Here is a 17,602-nt window from a genome sequence, read left to right as displayed (position 1 = left end):
TTGTATGTAGGATTGGGACTATGATGGATGGATAAACAGATAGATAGTCTGAAGCTAGTACAGATAGACAGGTAGGGCTTATGAAGAAAAGTCAAATAGAAGTTAGAGTGGAGATAAAGCAAACAGAATATAATTTGGAAGATTAAAATAGCTTTCAGAAATAAAAAAAAAAAAGTCAGATAGTGACAATGGCTGTAAATTAGAAAGCAATCTTTCTGCTTTTGTAATGAAAAATTACATTTTAAAATAATAAAACCTATTCCAAATAAAACTGGGGAATACACACCTTGTTTAAAATCTGTACCAAGCCTGAACTGTGACATAAAAGGACTAGAGTAAAAAAGGAGAAACAACTGAATAACAGAATAATAGAGTTGGGTCTTCTAATCCAACACAATAAGGTAGACTCCCTAAATTATGCCAACAGTTCAATGGACATTTCCAAAAAAAGACTGTCACCAATTGGTCACCTCCAAATGGATTGGTAAACTGGGACTAGATGATTGCTGCATTCCAGACACTCCTACTTCCACTAACAAATTCCCATCAATTTCCAAGTTCTGGAAGTTGATATCCAACAGTCCAGAGACCACCAGAGTAGGAAAAGCTGGTAAATGTCTTGCAGGACAGCCTAAGTCAGGTCAAAAATTGCCTTTCCCCCCACTTTGTGCCTATTTCAGAATACTGGGCTTGGAAATTTAATTAATTAATTAACTAAAACATTTGTGGGGCAGGCTTTTCTGGGCCAAGTTTTAAAATTATTGTGGAAGAAAATGAATGCGCTACTGCAATAACCTAAATCACAAAAAGCTGCTTACCAGACATTGCAGTGAGATCAGCACTTTGGCTGAACACTTCTGTAATTCCAACCCCTTTCAAAGCATCTTTCAGATCAATTTCCTGTTCTATTGTGAACCTAGAGGGAGAGAGAAAAGAATGAAAGTCTTCAATCCCTTTGCTCTAAAAAAGAAGTAAAGATGCAAATTATTGCTAGAAAAACAGGGGGGAGGGAAGGAAAGAATATAATATAATAACTGCCTACAAGGCATTCAGGTAGCTCAGCAGGAGAAAACACATTACAAAGAGAGAGAGAGAGAGACTCAGAGAGACAATGCATTCAACTGACATTCATCACTAGCTTATTCCTGGTTATTGTCTTGTTTGCAGTAATACCTTGAGACTAATTGTTTTGCAGTCATATAACATCACCCTTGCAAAGGACTTTGAGTCAATAGAAATTTGGGGAGGGGAGCCTGTGTGTACAAAGCAAAATGAAATGCAGTTAGTTTTAAATAGCATCATGAACCTGCACTATAACAGAACATGGGGAAAAATATAACAAAGCAGTTACAAGCAGAACAGTGAAACAGAGAAGATAAACAAGAGCTTTGTTTTTAAAAACTGCATTACTACTATATGCAGCAAACAGCCAAGCTGGGCACAATCTCTTGCTGTTTTCAACTCCTGAACCTCAAGGAAGGAAAGAAGGAAGGGAGGGAGGGAGGGAGGAAGGGAGGGAAGGAAGGAAGGAAGATAATTGGTTTGCAAACTAAGTTTAATGTACCAAGAATTCTGAAATTGACTGCTAACTAACTGTAAATTTGAAACAATGTCCATCACCCAGAATATGGTTTCAGAACTGAATCTTGGCTGCTCTCAGGGAATTCTCAGAGAATTCAAAACAGCAAGAATGTTCTATTGCAACAAAATAAAAAAACAATAACATTTGAATGTTCTATTAATAGCAATTCTTTATGTGCTCTCAATTCCCTTGTTTTCCATATCAAAGCAGCAAGAGTAGATGGGGTGGCAATCCATGGTAACCACTACCAACCAGCCAACTTTGCAGAAAGATTGGCAAAGGAGATGTTTCATTCTCTTCCCCCAAAAGCTACATAATATTTTTACATCTACATACAAACAAAAGCTCATTCACTTAATACTCAGCAAACCAGCCACAGCAAACAAACTCTTTCATTTCAGGCAGTCAAACAGAAATTCATCAGCTCCATAGCACCAGTTGAGTTGCAAGCTTCTGACACTACTCTTGGTCTTCCCAGGTTCTTATTAATAGCAGTGTTGAATCCAGAAAGTTTGCTTCTCTTGTTCCTTGGTATTCTACCCCAAAATTATCTTGTGTAGTCTTTCAAAGGAAGCTCTCAATGGTATTGTGATGACCCAGGGTGGGATACAAAACAAACACAGTCACATAAAACAGGTGAAATCCCTTTTATTCCTTCACTTTGTTTCCAAGCTCTGAATAAAAAACTCCCACACAAACAGTTACAAGAAGAAGGGGAAAAGCAAACCAGGCAAGATAAGGGCTGGAGGACGTCCACAGATAACACACACTAGGAAGGACGCCAAACTCAGAGAGGAACCATAAACTAGAGATATTTCCACGCTTTATTTCCAGTGCTCGCCCATACGCATGTCCATCCTCTTATTCAGTTGTCACAGCTGCAGCCCATGAAGAGTATCAAGGCCCTCTCCTCCCGAGTAGACCATGTCTCTCCCTTATCCTTTCCTCCCTGCGTGCCCTAGGATGGATAAGAGATGGGCCTGGGTCCTCCTCTGATTGCTCAGCCGGCCTCTGCCCTTCCCCAGCCTCCTCCACAACCTCCGGAGCTACACTTCCACTCCCTGTCGGCTGTTCCTCCTCTCTCTCAAGTCAGCCTCCACCAGGGCCATGACAGGTATAAGACAACACTTAATTCAAGTCCCCCAGCAGTACAAAATATTTAAAAGGGATGAATTTAGCATTTCAACAGGATTTGAGGAATTACATGCTCATTTCTGCTTTAGGAATCCTGATTTCAGCTAGTCTGCTTTCCCCATTCTAAATTTGCTCATAATAGCACCACTGATAGAACTACACAATGAGGCATGCATCCTATTTCTATAATTTTAATGTCATTACTAGTAACATGTTATTCTAATATGTTTGCATACGTTGGTGCTCTTGGATAGACTAAGGTGATTACATGCACAAATAAATGTATGGAAATTAGGTAACTCTCAGTCGCACTAGGTAGACTAAACTAAGAAATTAATTCCACAGAAAGGTTAACATCACTTTTATTGAAATTGGCTAGGACAGAATATTGAAAGCCCAATTGTGTTGTGTGTCTTGCCCTTATAATAAATTCAGTGAACTGGGGAAGTGTCTGTTTGCAGTACTTTAGGCAGATAGATAGATAGATAGATAGATAGATAGATAGATAGATAGAACAAACAAACAAACAAACAAACAAACAAACAAACAAACAAACAGAATTCTTTATTGTCCAAGTGTGCTCGGACACACAAGGAATTTGTCTTAGTGCAAATGCTCTCAGTGTACATAAAAGAAAAGATACACTCATCAAGAGTCAAGAATCATAAGAAACAACACTTAATAATTGTCATAGGATACAATAAGCAATCAAATCATACCTGGAAACAGTCAAGATAGATCATAAGGATACAAGCAACCAAGCTACAGTCATACAATCACAAGTGGGAGGGAATGGGTAATAAGGAGTGATGAGAAGATTAATAGTAATAGTAGTGCAGACTATGTAAATAGTTGGACAGTGTTGAGGGAATTATTTGTTTAGCAGAGTGATGGAGTTTGGGAAAAAAACCATTCTTGTGTCTAGTTGTTCTAGTGTGCAGTGTTCTAGAGCATTGTTTTGAGGGAAGGAGTTGAAACAGTTTATGTCCGGGATGTGAGGGATCTGTAAATATTTATTTGAATGTTCTCAACTCACAACATGTTTTGCCCCTTTTTGCCTTGACAACAGTTTGCATATATCCACTGAGGTCATATTCCTCACTCTCTACATCAACTACCTAAAGGACCCTTGATAAAACAGAATGAAGTGGGACAGAAAATTTCAATTTTCCCTTGGAACAAACTTCTTGGGACAACAGACCTGTTTTTTAAGAATCAAAAGTGTATGCAGTGACAACACCATCTACAACAAGGCTGCCATTATGGCCTTTTCTTGGTGTTCTTTGCATATATGTTACATGATTTGAGCAAAAACATTAAAAGCCTACTTACTTATTTTGCCTGTTATCCCAACAAACAACATGGACAAAACCCCCTCATGCTATCCAATTTTGGGAGTGTAATTGCAAAGCATAGCTCTGTGGGCAACATAGCAGGGACTGGAAATTGGAACAAGGTAGTTCTTGACCTACAACCATTTGCTCATTCACCACCTGAAGTTACAATGGCACTGAAAAAGTGACCTACAACTTGTTCCTGCATTTATGACCATCCCTACAGTTGTCTCAAAGGTGCTTTTTCAGGAGGCAACTGGACTTCCTTGTTTTTTCTTTTGAAGACATTTCGCTTCCCATCCATGAAGCTTCTTCAGCTCTGACAGGATCGTGGGGAGTCAGAGCTGAAGTAGCTTCTTGGATGATAGGTGAAATGTCTTCAAAACAAAAAACAAGAAAGTCTAATTGCTTCCTGAAAAAGCACCTTTGGGACAACCATGACCTGGATGACTGAGAATTTCTACAGACATCCCCACAGACATGTGATCAAAATTTAGCCGCTCAGCAACTGGCGTGTATTTCTGCAGTTGCAGTGTCCATGTGGCACATAATCATCATTTGTGACTTTCCCAGATGGTTTCTGACAATCTAATTAATGGAGGAAGCCAGATTAACTTAATGACTGCACGATTCACATAACTGCAGTGATTTGCTTAGCAACGGAGGCAAAAAAAGTTGGTAAAATCAGGTGCAACTTACTTAACGAATGCCTTGCTTAGCAATGGAAATTTTAATTCCAATTGTGGTCATAAGCGAAAGACTACCCATACACACAGTTTTCTAGTTGCCCACATTCTTGCACTACAGTTTGGCAATACTTCATCTACGGAACCGAGTGGTGCCTCCTGAGAAATCAACCATTTTCTACTCATAGTGAACAATGTTCAGTTTTGTCCCATCTTATTTCCCCTTCTATTGCTTTGCAAGGTGCAACTGAAACTGTGAAACATGCTAAATTGCTGTGACAGTAAAACAAAGCATTTTAGATTTCTATGACAGTTTGCGATTTTGTTATGTGCTCAGGAGAGAGATAATAACTTTTGGCACAGGCTGGTATGTCCTTGGAGCCTGCCAGTTACAGCATCGAGGAAAAGACAATATGCAGGAGATTTATTTGATCCAAATAGAAACCCTTCTTATTGTCACCTCAAATTTTCTGCTTGAAAAGTTGATTCTGCCACTTAACTTGAGGGAGGAAAAAAAGAATATCCCAGTGAATTTTGTCAGATTTTTTTTTTTAAAAAGCAACATATTACACAATAGTGACCTTACCAGGTCAGTAGCTACAATAATATTCTGATGCAATGAAATTCAGAATTACGTTTTTGGTGCGGTCCACTATAGATATGTTTGGGCAATAACCACTGAGTGCTTAAATCTGACCTACGGGGCTAGCCTGGAAATAGCAAAGGACTGGGCCAATGATGCCTGACTTATAGAAAGGACTGAACAAAGTGAGTAAATTTTCTATCACTTGAGCTCTGCCTCTAGATCAGGGGCTCTGGTTCTGTAGTTTGAAGAATCAGTGGTGGGATTCATTTTTTTTTTACTACTGGTTCTGTGGGCGTGGCTTGGTGGGCATGGCGGGGGAAGGATACTGTAAAAATCTCCAGTCAGAGGTGGCATTTCTCCGAACTACTCAGAATTTCCACTACTCCAGAACTGGTCAGAACCTGCTGAATACCATCTCTGATGAAGAATTGTAAAAACCACTGTTTTAAACCAAGGGCATTTGAGGAGGTAAGGAACACCACAATTTTTGGGAGAAGCAAACAGCTGTAACCAGTGGTGATGTAGTTATTTCACATTCATAAGTGGCCCTCTAGAATTGTTTGTATAACTAGTTCCTGGCTTAAAAACCATACGTTTAACGATCGTTTGACATTATGACATTGAAGGAAGTGATTTGTGATTGGTCCTCACACAACTGTTACAGCATTCCCATAGTCACATGATCAAAATTTCACTGTCTGGCAACTGGCATATATCTAAGACAGTTGCAGCATCCTGGGGTTATGTAACCCATCTAGCCAGCTTCCAAAGAGGTAAATCAATGGGGAAAACTAGATTCGCTTACTAACTGCTTTCACTAAACAACTGTGATTCACTTAAGAACTATGGCAAAAAAAATCAGATGTGACTTGTTTAAAAACCACTTGTTTAGCAAAGGAAATTACCAATTATTACAAGTCAAGGATGACCTGTATTTTCCTATAATGGGTAGGAGTTTTTTTCTTTAACCAAATTAAGTATCTGGGAAACTACACTGCAATTTTGGGGTTACCTGTCTCAAAATTGCAGGAAAATCTAACATGGACTGGTAGCAATTCTGGATGGAAAAGATCCCATCACCTAAAAAGTAGAACTTGAGAGTCTTCATAGAGCTTGGTGGTTCATCCCTACCTTAATGACTGCCCTCCCCGAGGAATTGGTTCTTTTCATATGTCCTTTGCCTCATTCAAGCATTTGTCTATCGGTCAGAGTAGACTGTGATGCTACAGCAGGATATAAGATTAGGAGCTGGCTTTTATGCCCAGATAATTCTTTTTCCCTACCAGACTTTGTTAAAGCCTTCCATAAAATATTAATGAGCGAAGCAGAGCTGAGAACAGATAAACTTGATGCCATTTCTCACCAGTGTTACTTTCATAATAGGGACAAAAGAGGCAGCTAATATAAGCTTGGAGAGCAGTTCTCCAATATGGTTGCTCCCTTATTAAATTCCAGAGATTAATTACAGGCCTTAAGCTTGAATTTCTCTGAGGACTGCAAGCAGATCTGCTGAATGTTATCAATGGGTTGCATAAATACTTTGTAAATATTTTAAGTTATATCTCTATGTATATTTTTAAAAAGTGTGTGTATGTGTGAGGGAGACAAATTTGGCAAATGTCATTTGTGGCTTGCAGGTCCAATATTAGAAAAAAGAAAGCTAAAACTTTAATTCCCCTGAAAAACACCATTCAATTATAAAGTAAGTGTTTTTAAAACTTTTGAAAAAGGGCCTCAAATGCTAAGCCAAACCGAGTTAATCACATTTCCAATTTTCTGTCTACACTATCTGTGTCCAACTGAAACTGCAGTTTGCTTGTCTTAATAGCAAAGTGAAAAAAAAAACAGTAAAAGAGTGCAGAATTGTTAAATTATACTTGGTTTTGTTCTTGAATTATTATTTCTGAGCCAAAGCAATCAACATTTTAAATGTATTTTGTCCCAGCAAGGAAACAGACCATGAAACTAATTTGCCAAAATGTCTTCTAAACACAGTTTAGCAGAAGAATATAAAAGGCATACCAACTAATAACAGTAACCAAGTTTCTCCATGAAACCTTTCCCTCTACTGCTGCCGTGGTGTCTTGCAAGAGATGTGCAGTTTGTTTCCTTGTTAGCAGTAACAAGAGCTGCTAATCTTTCCCTCAAGCAAATCCTTAAAAGCCATTGCATTTTCTAGGTATTTCAAACACACAGTTTTCTCTTCCTAGTTACCCCACTGAAATGTAGGCAACGATTACGTTACTCCCTTTTAGGACAAGCAATATTATGCAAGTAATAAATTTGCATAATGGAGAAAAGAAGTGAGAAGTAATAGTAAAAAAACCCTCAAAGACAAGAAGCAAGAGAAAAAGAAATTTACATCTAGTTTGCATCAATACTTGCTACTTTTTCACACTTAACAACAGTGGTCATGTGGTCAAAATTTGGCCCCTTGGCAACTGGTATGTATTTATGATGCAGTGTCCCAGGTTCATGTGAGTCACTTTTACAACCTTCTGATTTTTATTTGTTTTTTTTTTTTAGCATATGGCATGTGTTAGATCACTGAAGTGACTGGCTGCCTCTGTGAAAGGACTTTTTTGGCGCGATGTTATCTTTATCCATGGGATGCTTGAACGCTGGTAGGCAACCAGCAGTTGCTCCTTTCTTGTCCCTATGTGGTTTATTCACTCATAGGAATCGAGCTGCCAACCTCAGTGGTGCACTGGCTCAGCATCTTACCACATGAGCCTCCATGGCCCCACAACCTTCTGATAAGCAAAGTCGATGGCGAAGCGAGATTCACTTAACAACCATGTTAGTAACTTAATAGCTGCAGTGGTTCACTTAACAATTATGGCAAGAAAGGTTATAATATGGGGCAAAAATTCACTTAACCATCTTGCTTAGCAATGGAAATTTTGGGCTCAATTGTGGTTGTAAGTTGAGGGCTATCTATAATTTATTTTATATAATTTATAATTTACTTTGTGACCCGTTTGCTCTTCCTTCATAGATTTGTTTTGCAATTCACTTTTTTTTAATAAAAAATTCTTTTGTTTCATTTATTGAAATGATTTTTATTCTCGCCCATCTCATAGCAGTGACTTTATGTGACCATATTACTTCAGTATAGTTGTTTTTGTATTGGTCACTTATTGTTGTATTCCATCCATGTTCACTAATTATCTAGTCATGCTTCATTCATTTTTATCAGGATTTATTCATCTTAAAATATCTCATCCATTTCCCCATATTTAGTAAGCATTCTATCAAGGAACACAAATTCCACACTCTGTATTTGTTCTAATTTTTTCACCATTTATGCTTAACTTGCAATTGTTCATTTATACTGTTAAATACTGTTATCTTAGTTTATGATACATTAATTTTGAAATCTATATTCCTGCTTACTATGTGTTTAATTAACTTTTACTTTTCCCAAGATGAGACAAAGTCCTAAAATCCTATAAATGTGGGGTTTTCTTAACATTTCATCTCTGTGGCTGGCATGAGAAATGGGTGTGGGAGAAGTGAAATATTAACTAAAACAAATAGAGGATAAATCTACTCCCAACAAACTTGTTTTCTGTGGTGCTAAACAGAGGTGGTATTCATCAGGTTCTGACCAGTTCTGGAGAACCGGTAGTGGAAATTTTGAGTAGTTCGGAGAACCGGTAGTGGAAATTTTGAGTAGTTTGGAGAATCTGTAGCGGAAATTTTGAGTAGTTCGGAGAACCGGTAGCGGAAATTTTGAGTAGTTCGGAGAACTGGTAGTGGAAATTTTGAGTAGTTTGGAGAACTGGTAGTGGAAATTTTGAATAGTTCGGAGAACCGGTAGCGGAAATTTTGAGTAGCTTGGAATACTACCTCTGACTGGGCCCAGCCCCATTTCTTCTCTGCCTCCCGAGTCCCAGCTGATTGGCTGGGTCTTCTTTTGTTGCCCTGCACAGGAGAACGGAGGTGGAAAGCAGGTTAGTGGGATGGGGAGGAAATGGGGATTTTGCAGTGTCCTTCCCCTGCCACGCCTACCAAACCACGCCACATGCACCAAGCCACGCACACAGAACCGGTAGTAAAAATTTTGGAATTTTGGAATGCCATCACTGGTGCTAACTATAGCCAAGCTATTTGATTCCAGGGCTTCAGAGGTTAAAACTAGGTTATATTCCTGAATTAAATGGATTATTATCTTCCAAAAGATAATAATTTATGCCACAGTAGCAAACGCATAAAGGCATAGTATAGCACTAAAAAATGTTTGTAAAAGTTAAAAAATATTTAGAGAATAAACCCAAGGGAAGCTGTTAATGGAAAATAGCCTAATGAGAGCGCTCATAGTTCCCATCTTCCCAGGTGGGATATAGAAAAATGCCAATAAAGAGGGAATATAATCAAGCACCCTAAATAAAAGGAGCATATTGTAATATTTGCTATTGTACAAATAGTAGAGTCCGTTAAATAGAAAATATTCGTCAGCTTTCCAAATATATTTGAATCCCACAGAAGAATTTCAAATATATTTGAATCTCTCAGAAGAATTTCAGTGGAGGAAAAAAGAGGTCTATTTGTCATACAATAGTACAAAAGTTACTTGTCTTACTCCAAATAATGCATGCTAAAAAAAATATTTTGAAATCTTGTGATTCCCCTTTGATAAGAACAGTGATAAGAACAAAACAGATCAGATTGGTTCAGATCAGGTGTGCACTATTTTGGATTAGAAGGGAGAAATTAGATTTGAAGCGCAGATCCAAAGGGCAGATGTGAGCCTAGGAAAAAAGTTGCAGCTGCTTTAAGAAACTTCCACAGTTGGAGCTACATCTGGGCCTAAACATGCTCCAAATCAGATTACTTCCTTTGAATCTAAAGGGTTTGTAACCCAGAAAAACAGAATAAAGTCATACCTGTTGGCAACCAACTGAAACAACGATCTGATGAATTTTCATATAAATATCCTTGCCTCTTAAGTACCATTAACTCAATCATACTGTGTTACCATGGAGTATAAAACATGAGGGTGTTTATTTGAAAGAGATATGCATTGTTTCAAAAACTTGATAAATTAAGACACAAGGAGGCATTCTAATTAGAATTTAAATGAAACATGTTAGCATTCAATAACCTTCAAAATGGAATGCCTTTTCAAGCAAGGTTTCATTAGAATAGCTCATAATGAAGAAAATTAAACTCATCTGATAGCATGCTTTGTATATTCCAAAGATAGAGGAGTATACATACAAAAGATAGTAGAATATATTAGTGGAACAGCTTGCCTTCAGAAGTGGCGGATGCTCCATCATTGGAGGTTTTTAAGAAGAGATTGAACTACAATTTGTCTGAAATGGTATAAGGCAGGGATGTCAAACATGATCCCATTGCAGACCATATCAGGATTTTGTTTGCCCTTGGGGGGGCTGGAGTGGGCATGGCCTGGACGTCGTGGCCAACTGGGTGGGGGTGGCCAGGGCTGGGATGGCCTGAGCTGGTTCCTTGCCATCTCTGAAATAGCCCTGTGGGACAATTCTGGGCCTACCGCAGACTGGATCTGGCCTGTGGGACGTGTGTTTGACATATCTGGCATAGGTTCTCCTGCTTGAGGTTGGACCTCTAAGGTCCTTTCCAATTATGGTATTCTGTATTCTGTTACAGGGCCTATTTCTCATTTGCAGCATTAAGGTATTTAATAGGTTTGCCCAAACTGGCATTAAGCCTTAAATAAAATTAATAAATTAAGCAACTTAGTAGATACACAGAAAAATAAAACCAGTGTAGGGCACCACTTATTCCTTTACACATTGTCAATAATTTTTTAAAAAGCATAGACAGTCATCAGGTCTCTCTAGCACAGTGTTTCCTAACCTTAACAGATGTGTGGACTTCAACTCCCAGAATTCCCTAGCCAACATATTGGATGGTAAATTCTGGGGACTGAAGTCCGCATACCGCAAAGATGCTGAGATTGAGAAAACACTGTTCAAATGAACATAACCACTTTAAAGAAAGTTGGATGAAATGCAAAGATATATACATGGAATGGGAGAATGCATTAAGAAGTGTAATATTTTAGAGCTGTCTCTTCAAAGTCAGATTGTTCAGGTGTGCTTGGGGTGAAATTATCAGAATTCCCAGCTATGTCAGCACAGGAACAGAGGTTGCTAAGTGGACACAAGTTTAGGAGAAAGGCATCTTAAAATGTTATTCATGGAGGAAAATGAACACAGAGGAGATATAACCTAATTTCTGGCTGGGGAAAGCAAGAATATCTGAATGCCTTAAAGTAAAAGCATATTTTCATATCCAGCCTGAAAATATTCTGCAGAGGAAACTGAAAAGCAAGAGCAACATACATCAGGACAGCCCTGACTATAGAAGAGGAGGTGTGTTTCATGGGGATGTAAAGCTGTCTTCAACTGCTTGTTTCAAAAACCTTAAAGCAAAGCTCCTTCTTCTGTTTACATGAGCCTCAAAACTCCTTTAAAGATTCAAGGGACCATTCAGCCTGATGTACAGTAGTCTTAAGTTGATCCATCCCACCAACCACATTTAAACAAATGGAATCTCTTTGGGTCGTTCTTGTTGAATCGTATAGGGCTTTCCCAAACCATGCATTTTTGAAAACAGATTATGTTAGACTGTTCTGTTCAGCCTCTTATTTTTTAACTTTATTCTTTCCACCCTATCAAATCAAAGGATGTGGATAGAAAATGTGAAAGCTTCCACTGGACAGTACTGTAGATCCCTGTCAGATTCCATCTCAGCTATGGAAAACAGAACTCAGAGGAGGAGGTGGGGAAAAAAATCAATCTCTAAAGAATGACTTCTATTTTGTGAACACATTTCATTAATGTGTTTCTTGTCCAGTGAGTTATTACATGCATTGCAAACTATTAAGTTGCTTTACTCATGCGTTCATTATTTTTATTAGCTCCTTCAAGTATTTTTAGTAGAAAATATATACTCATATATATACTCACATCTACTCTCCACTGAATAACGTTTCCATTTTACACATGAGGAACTGAGTTAAATCTATCTTATGAAGGCTGCACAGCCACAATATTTCAGAACAGTAAATACTGACCACACTGGAACATCAGAAGCTTATGTTCTTTCCTTTTAATGGCAAGAAAACCACCACACCGCACAATAAGTCTTGGAACAGGTTTAACAAAATATTCTCTCACACTCTTCTCCAATTAATCTAATCCACCAAATCCATCACTGAACTCCAAGAAACATAGGAAATCCTGTCCTCAGAGACATCTATGATAAAAGCATCAATTTTATACCATCACCTCACTCAATGTGATTCTTACCAAATATCTATTATAGCCCTGGCTTTCAAAAGATTGTTCCCTTAATGGATCAGACATTTCTACCTCGTTCTCTTTTTCTCTGTTCTCTTTTACACCTTCCCTACTAGCCGGAACTAACTGGTTCTCCTCTTTCTACCATAAGAAGAAGTGGATTCCCACCTTGGCAGATACACCTCAACTTTTTGTTTCTTCACAGAGGTTGCCCATTCCTCAATCAGCTGGGCTTTGACCAAAGGCTCCAGTGCGGCTAGTGGTACTTCCTGCCTGGAGAGAACGATCATCATGCTGAACTCATCACCCTCATAAGGTATTTCCAAGACTTGATAGATGCCTCCTGCTTCATTGGATCCATCACTGAATTCCCCTAAAAAGGAAAAAAAAAAACCAAAACCCAAAAGAGTTAATTGGACTTTTTCATCCCGATGGAGAATATGGCTCCATTTTTTTGTGGAAAAGAAAAAAGATAAAATAGAACATTGTCATGTTTTTAGTTGGCTTTGCTTTGGGATGTACCTAATAGACCTGGGGTGTCAAACTCAGTGCTCTGATCTGGCCCATGTGGCTGCCCTGGAAACAGTGAAGGAATGGCCCGCTGTGCCTCTGCCAGAAAAAAATGGAGCTTGGGGAAGGCTGCAGGAGGCTGTTGCGGCCAAAAATGTGGCCCAGGGGGATGCATGCAGCCCACCTGAGTTCCATTTTCCCTGGCAGAGGGCTGCAGAAGGCTGTCTCAGCTGAAAATGGAGATCAGGAGCCTGTTTTTGCTGGCAGAGCACTCCGGCCACCACAGGCTCGTCTCACACAAATGATCTGAAGCTGACCATGCCTACCCCTGCCACACCCACCCCAGCCCCCTGAGGTTAAACACAACCCTGATGCAGCCCTCAATGAAATTAAGTTTGACACCACTGTTTACCATTATAGGTGTCATGAAATGCAGTAAGGAGGTGGATTCTTAGGAGGGAGTGGGTATATTCTTGTCAGGCACAAACAGCCAGAATCACTTGTAAACAGCTAGAGTAAGCAAATTATCTATCTATGTTACAAGATTCTCCACAGACCACTGGCCTTCTCCTGAGAACTAGATAAGGCTTAATGGACCTCAGAGGAGGTAAATCCTATGCTGTTTGTGTCTGTGCAATGATTTCCAGCATCTCCAGAGGAGTAAGAGGCAATTCAGTCTAGATATTTTGTGTGGGAGAAAGAGGTTGAACAATTTACAAAGTGTATTGTAGATGCAGATAGTGGAATACTTCCTGGCAAGATTTTGTCTATAGGTGTTAAATAATAAAGATCTCAGCTTGGAAGAATTGCCATATGTCCTTCTTGATTTTGAGCCTGACATATGTTTAAACATGAAAGCTGGATCTTAACTGAATGCAAAATCATGAATGTGCACTGTAGTTTGAAGTTTCAAATGCACAGGAGAGAAAGCATGGAAATTATTTTTTGCCGACTTTTCTTTCTCTATAAATTGAACTCTATAACTTTGGTGAGTTCATCCCTCAAATCTAAACATTCAGGCATTAGTCAAGAAACACTTAGTGCAAACAATGGTTTGCTAGCTGACTTCAAATGGCTGTTTCAAATCATAAAAAGACAACTAGTTTATAACAAGTTTGGCTTCAGGTAATGAAGAAAAGCATCTCATGTCCAAATCCAGCTATAACATTTCCTTTTGTGCCTCAAAGCAATTTGAATTTTAAAATGATATGTAGATGAAAAATAGAAGCCCATTTCTGAAACCAAACGGATTTGGCTCTCGCTAATCCAGGATGAGAGATTGCTTAGAATTATTGCTCTACATTGGCTGGATTATAAACAGACATCCAAGATAATGTGAATAATCTACAGGGCTGAATTGGAGTCACTGGACAGTCAAGAGCCTCCTAAACCAGCTATTAATTTAGGGTTGTATATATGGGAACCATATGGTATATCATCAAAAGTGAATTTGGAGTTACCTTTCAACTGTCAAGCCTACTCCAAACAAGGAGAGAACATGCCCTTTGCAGCTGTGAAATATTCAACAATGTTTTAAGTTCTTTTCCCCCCTGTCTTGTAACAAGGAGTAATAGCCCAAAGCATTAGAACTTTAGAGGGAAAACGGGTATGACATGATTGATGCAAGAGGGTGCAGGAAATAGGGAATTCTTCTTCAACACAAGGATTTCAGCTCCAACAGACATTGAATGTCACAAAATTTACTTGCAGTAAGCAATATTTTTGTAGGGTTTTGAGGCTTCATAAACATGGAAAAAAGTACCATGCGGAATCTGACTAAAAAGGGATATATGTTATAATATAGTTATTAGGAGCTGAATGTGATAACTGTTTAAGGGGACAATTTAAAAGTTGAATGTTTAATGGTATTTGAAAGGGAACTAATTATAAGATGTGAAGGTGATACACTCCAATTGGCAACCAAAGGGGAAATCTTGTTTTGTAATGTTTGAAATGTGGAGGAATTTTTGGGGAAATGATGAAATAAGAATATGCTATGAAATTGTAACAGGACAGATAAAAGTATAAGTATAATTATTATGAAGATATGAAAATTTTGAAAAGGAAATGAAATAGATTTAGAAATGAACGAGAAAGCTATAAAATAAGCCTGAGGGAAATATTTGAGAAAAATCAATCGAGAATATCTAAAGTAGTGATAAGATATGAAATTGAATATGAAAGATGAATATGTAATTGAGATTATATCTGTATGGAGATGTGAAAACCTGGAACCATGCTGTTTGCTAAAAAAAAGTTGTTTTATTTTTCTTTTCTTTTGTGAAAACCCAAATAAAATTTTATTTAAAAAACCATGAAAAAATTGGTGCAATTAGTACTCAACTAGTTTGAAAGTCATCAATTTAGTACTTAACACCTTTTTGATGGGAAAATTTTGTGCCCGTACTCATCATTTATTTCAAAGCAAAGCTAGAATTTGTCAGTGTCCACCGCTTGTGACTCACTATATTATTCCTTATGGGAAAAATCTATTCGGTACTCATCATTTTCAGTATTCATTGGATCTCCTGAAACCAATTAATGATGAATACCAAGGTAGCACTGTACTATCATAAGTGAAGAATTAAAATAGAAGTTGCTGTTTGTTTTGTTGGAAAAGTGAGAATCAAATTACAGGTAGTCCTCACTTAATGACTAATTGCTAAGTTCATAGTTATGATTACCCTTTCCGGAGCTACTTATGATCTGATTTAGAAGTTTCGATGTCAACTGGCTTGCATTTCCATCCATTTGTAGAGTCCTGTGGTTATGTGACCATGATTTTGAGAAGTTTAGGGTTGGTTTTCAGCATTTGTTTCTGGTTTCTGGCAAAAATCACCCACTGGGAAAAATGGGTTTATTAAATGACTAATGACATTTAATGACCACAGTGTTCATTTAACAACCACTGCAAATAGATTGTAAAAATGGGGATAGGATGTCCTGTTTAACAACCACTATGACACTCAAAATTCTGGGCTCAATTACAGTCATAAGTTAAGAACTACCTGTACTATAATCCATAGATTAAAAACAGGTATCAGAGCCAGCAATTACTGAACTTCATGGAAGTTTTTTGGGGGGCATTATAATGAATACTTTATTTAAGAGATACTGTTGACACGCTGTTATTTGGCACCAGATCGGAGAAACAAAATATGTTGTATAGAATTTATAAAGAAATATTTAATTTAGGTTAGAAGAAGGCTAGAAAGAAAATGAGCATTTTTGTTCCTTACCATAATAAAATTCTCCTTGCTGATACATCATGGGAATTTGTACTTCACTTTCATCATCCTTCGTAAAGGAGAAGGTTCTTGTGTTCTCTGGTCTGAACTGAGACTTCCAGTTTCCCTTAAAGTAGATTGCATTGACAATAGCCAAGTGAGTGAGAGCACTGAAATCCCTTGCTGAGACAAAATCTTTGATCATATCTGTCAGATGAAAAAGGAGAAGAAGCACATCAATCAGGAGATCCCAACGAGAATTGAGAATAAAAACTAAACCAATTTGCTCCATGAAACCAAACAAACAAACAAGCCAAGGTGCTTTTGCAGGAGGCAACTGGACTTTCTTGGTTTTTTTTTTCTTTTGAAGACATTTCCCTTTTTAACCAAGAAGCTTCTTCAGCACTGACAGGATAGTGGGGAATGGAAGGATTTATATTCCTTTCAGACAGCTGGTCGTTTGCATCCTTTTATGGGGTTGTTGAAGCACTTGGAGGTTTATCTGTGTCCTCAGGGTCACCTGAGGAGTGCAAATGGTTCCTGTAGTCTGCAAACAAATTTCCCTCTGGGAATCCATTCCTACTCCCACACCATTCAAAGGATGTTTATCCCAAATTATATAGCTTAAAGTCTATAGAGATTCTCAGTCATCCAGGTTATGGTTGTCCCAAAGATGCACTTTTAGGACAACTATGCCCTGGATGACTGAGAATCTCCACTTTAGGCAAGCAAATAATTAAAACAATTTCTAGATTTAAAAAATGCCCACTTTAAACTGCTACTTGGGCAAGGAAGTCAACAAGTTTTGAGCATAGGCAACCTACACCATTTAAGCATGATTAATTCATTCTAAATTTATATCACACTTTTCCTCCAGAGCTCAAATGACATGCATCTATATTTCATCTTCCAGTTTTCACCATTCAACCATATCTTTGTTAAATTGGTTGGGGTATGGTAGTAACTGGCCAATACCCTCCCTCCCTTCCTTTCCTAACTACCTACTAGCTAAATGTAGATATGAACTTGTATTCTTGACTGAACACTCAGTACCCATATGGATTCAATACTGATTGAATATTCAATCAATTGATACACTTCACTGGCTTTCTGTCCCAAAACACTGACATGAAAGTTTTACTAACTTAATCAACTAAATCTAATTACAGCTTTGGAGAAGCAAAGTGTCAGTGAATACAAACTGGATTAACTGCTAGGATAACTGAAAGATGGAACATGGGACAGACTTTG

General features: G+C 38.1%; 1 protein-coding gene across 5 annotated transcripts in view; it reads right to left on the bottom strand.

Annotated features, from left to right (window-relative positions):
* SERPINI1 (serpin family I member 1) overlaps positions 1–17,602 on the bottom strand; it is a 123,678-nt gene that overhangs the window by 18,005 nt on the left and 88,071 nt on the right. For all 5 annotated transcript variants that reach the window (XM_087933398.1, XM_087933397.1, XM_026705805.2 and 2 more), the window contains 3 exons: positions 16,364–16,558; positions 12,783–12,987; positions 819–916 (listed from right to left, as the gene is read on the bottom strand). In XM_087933398.1, coding sequence (XP_087789524.1) covers positions 819–916; positions 12,783–12,987; positions 16,364–16,558 — 498 coding nt within the window. The remainder of the gene's footprint in view (positions 1–818; positions 917–12,782; positions 12,988–16,363; positions 16,559–17,602) is intronic.

This window comes from Pseudonaja textilis, chromosome 4 (assembly GCF_049901715.1).
Source record: "Pseudonaja textilis isolate UNSWEBS1 chromosome 4, rPseTex1.2, whole genome shotgun sequence".
Taxonomy (NCBI): Eukaryota; Metazoa; Chordata; class Lepidosauria; order Squamata; family Elapidae; genus Pseudonaja; species Pseudonaja textilis.
The sequence above is the reverse complement of the archived record's forward strand: the minus strand, read 5'-3'. Positions and strand labels throughout refer to the sequence as shown.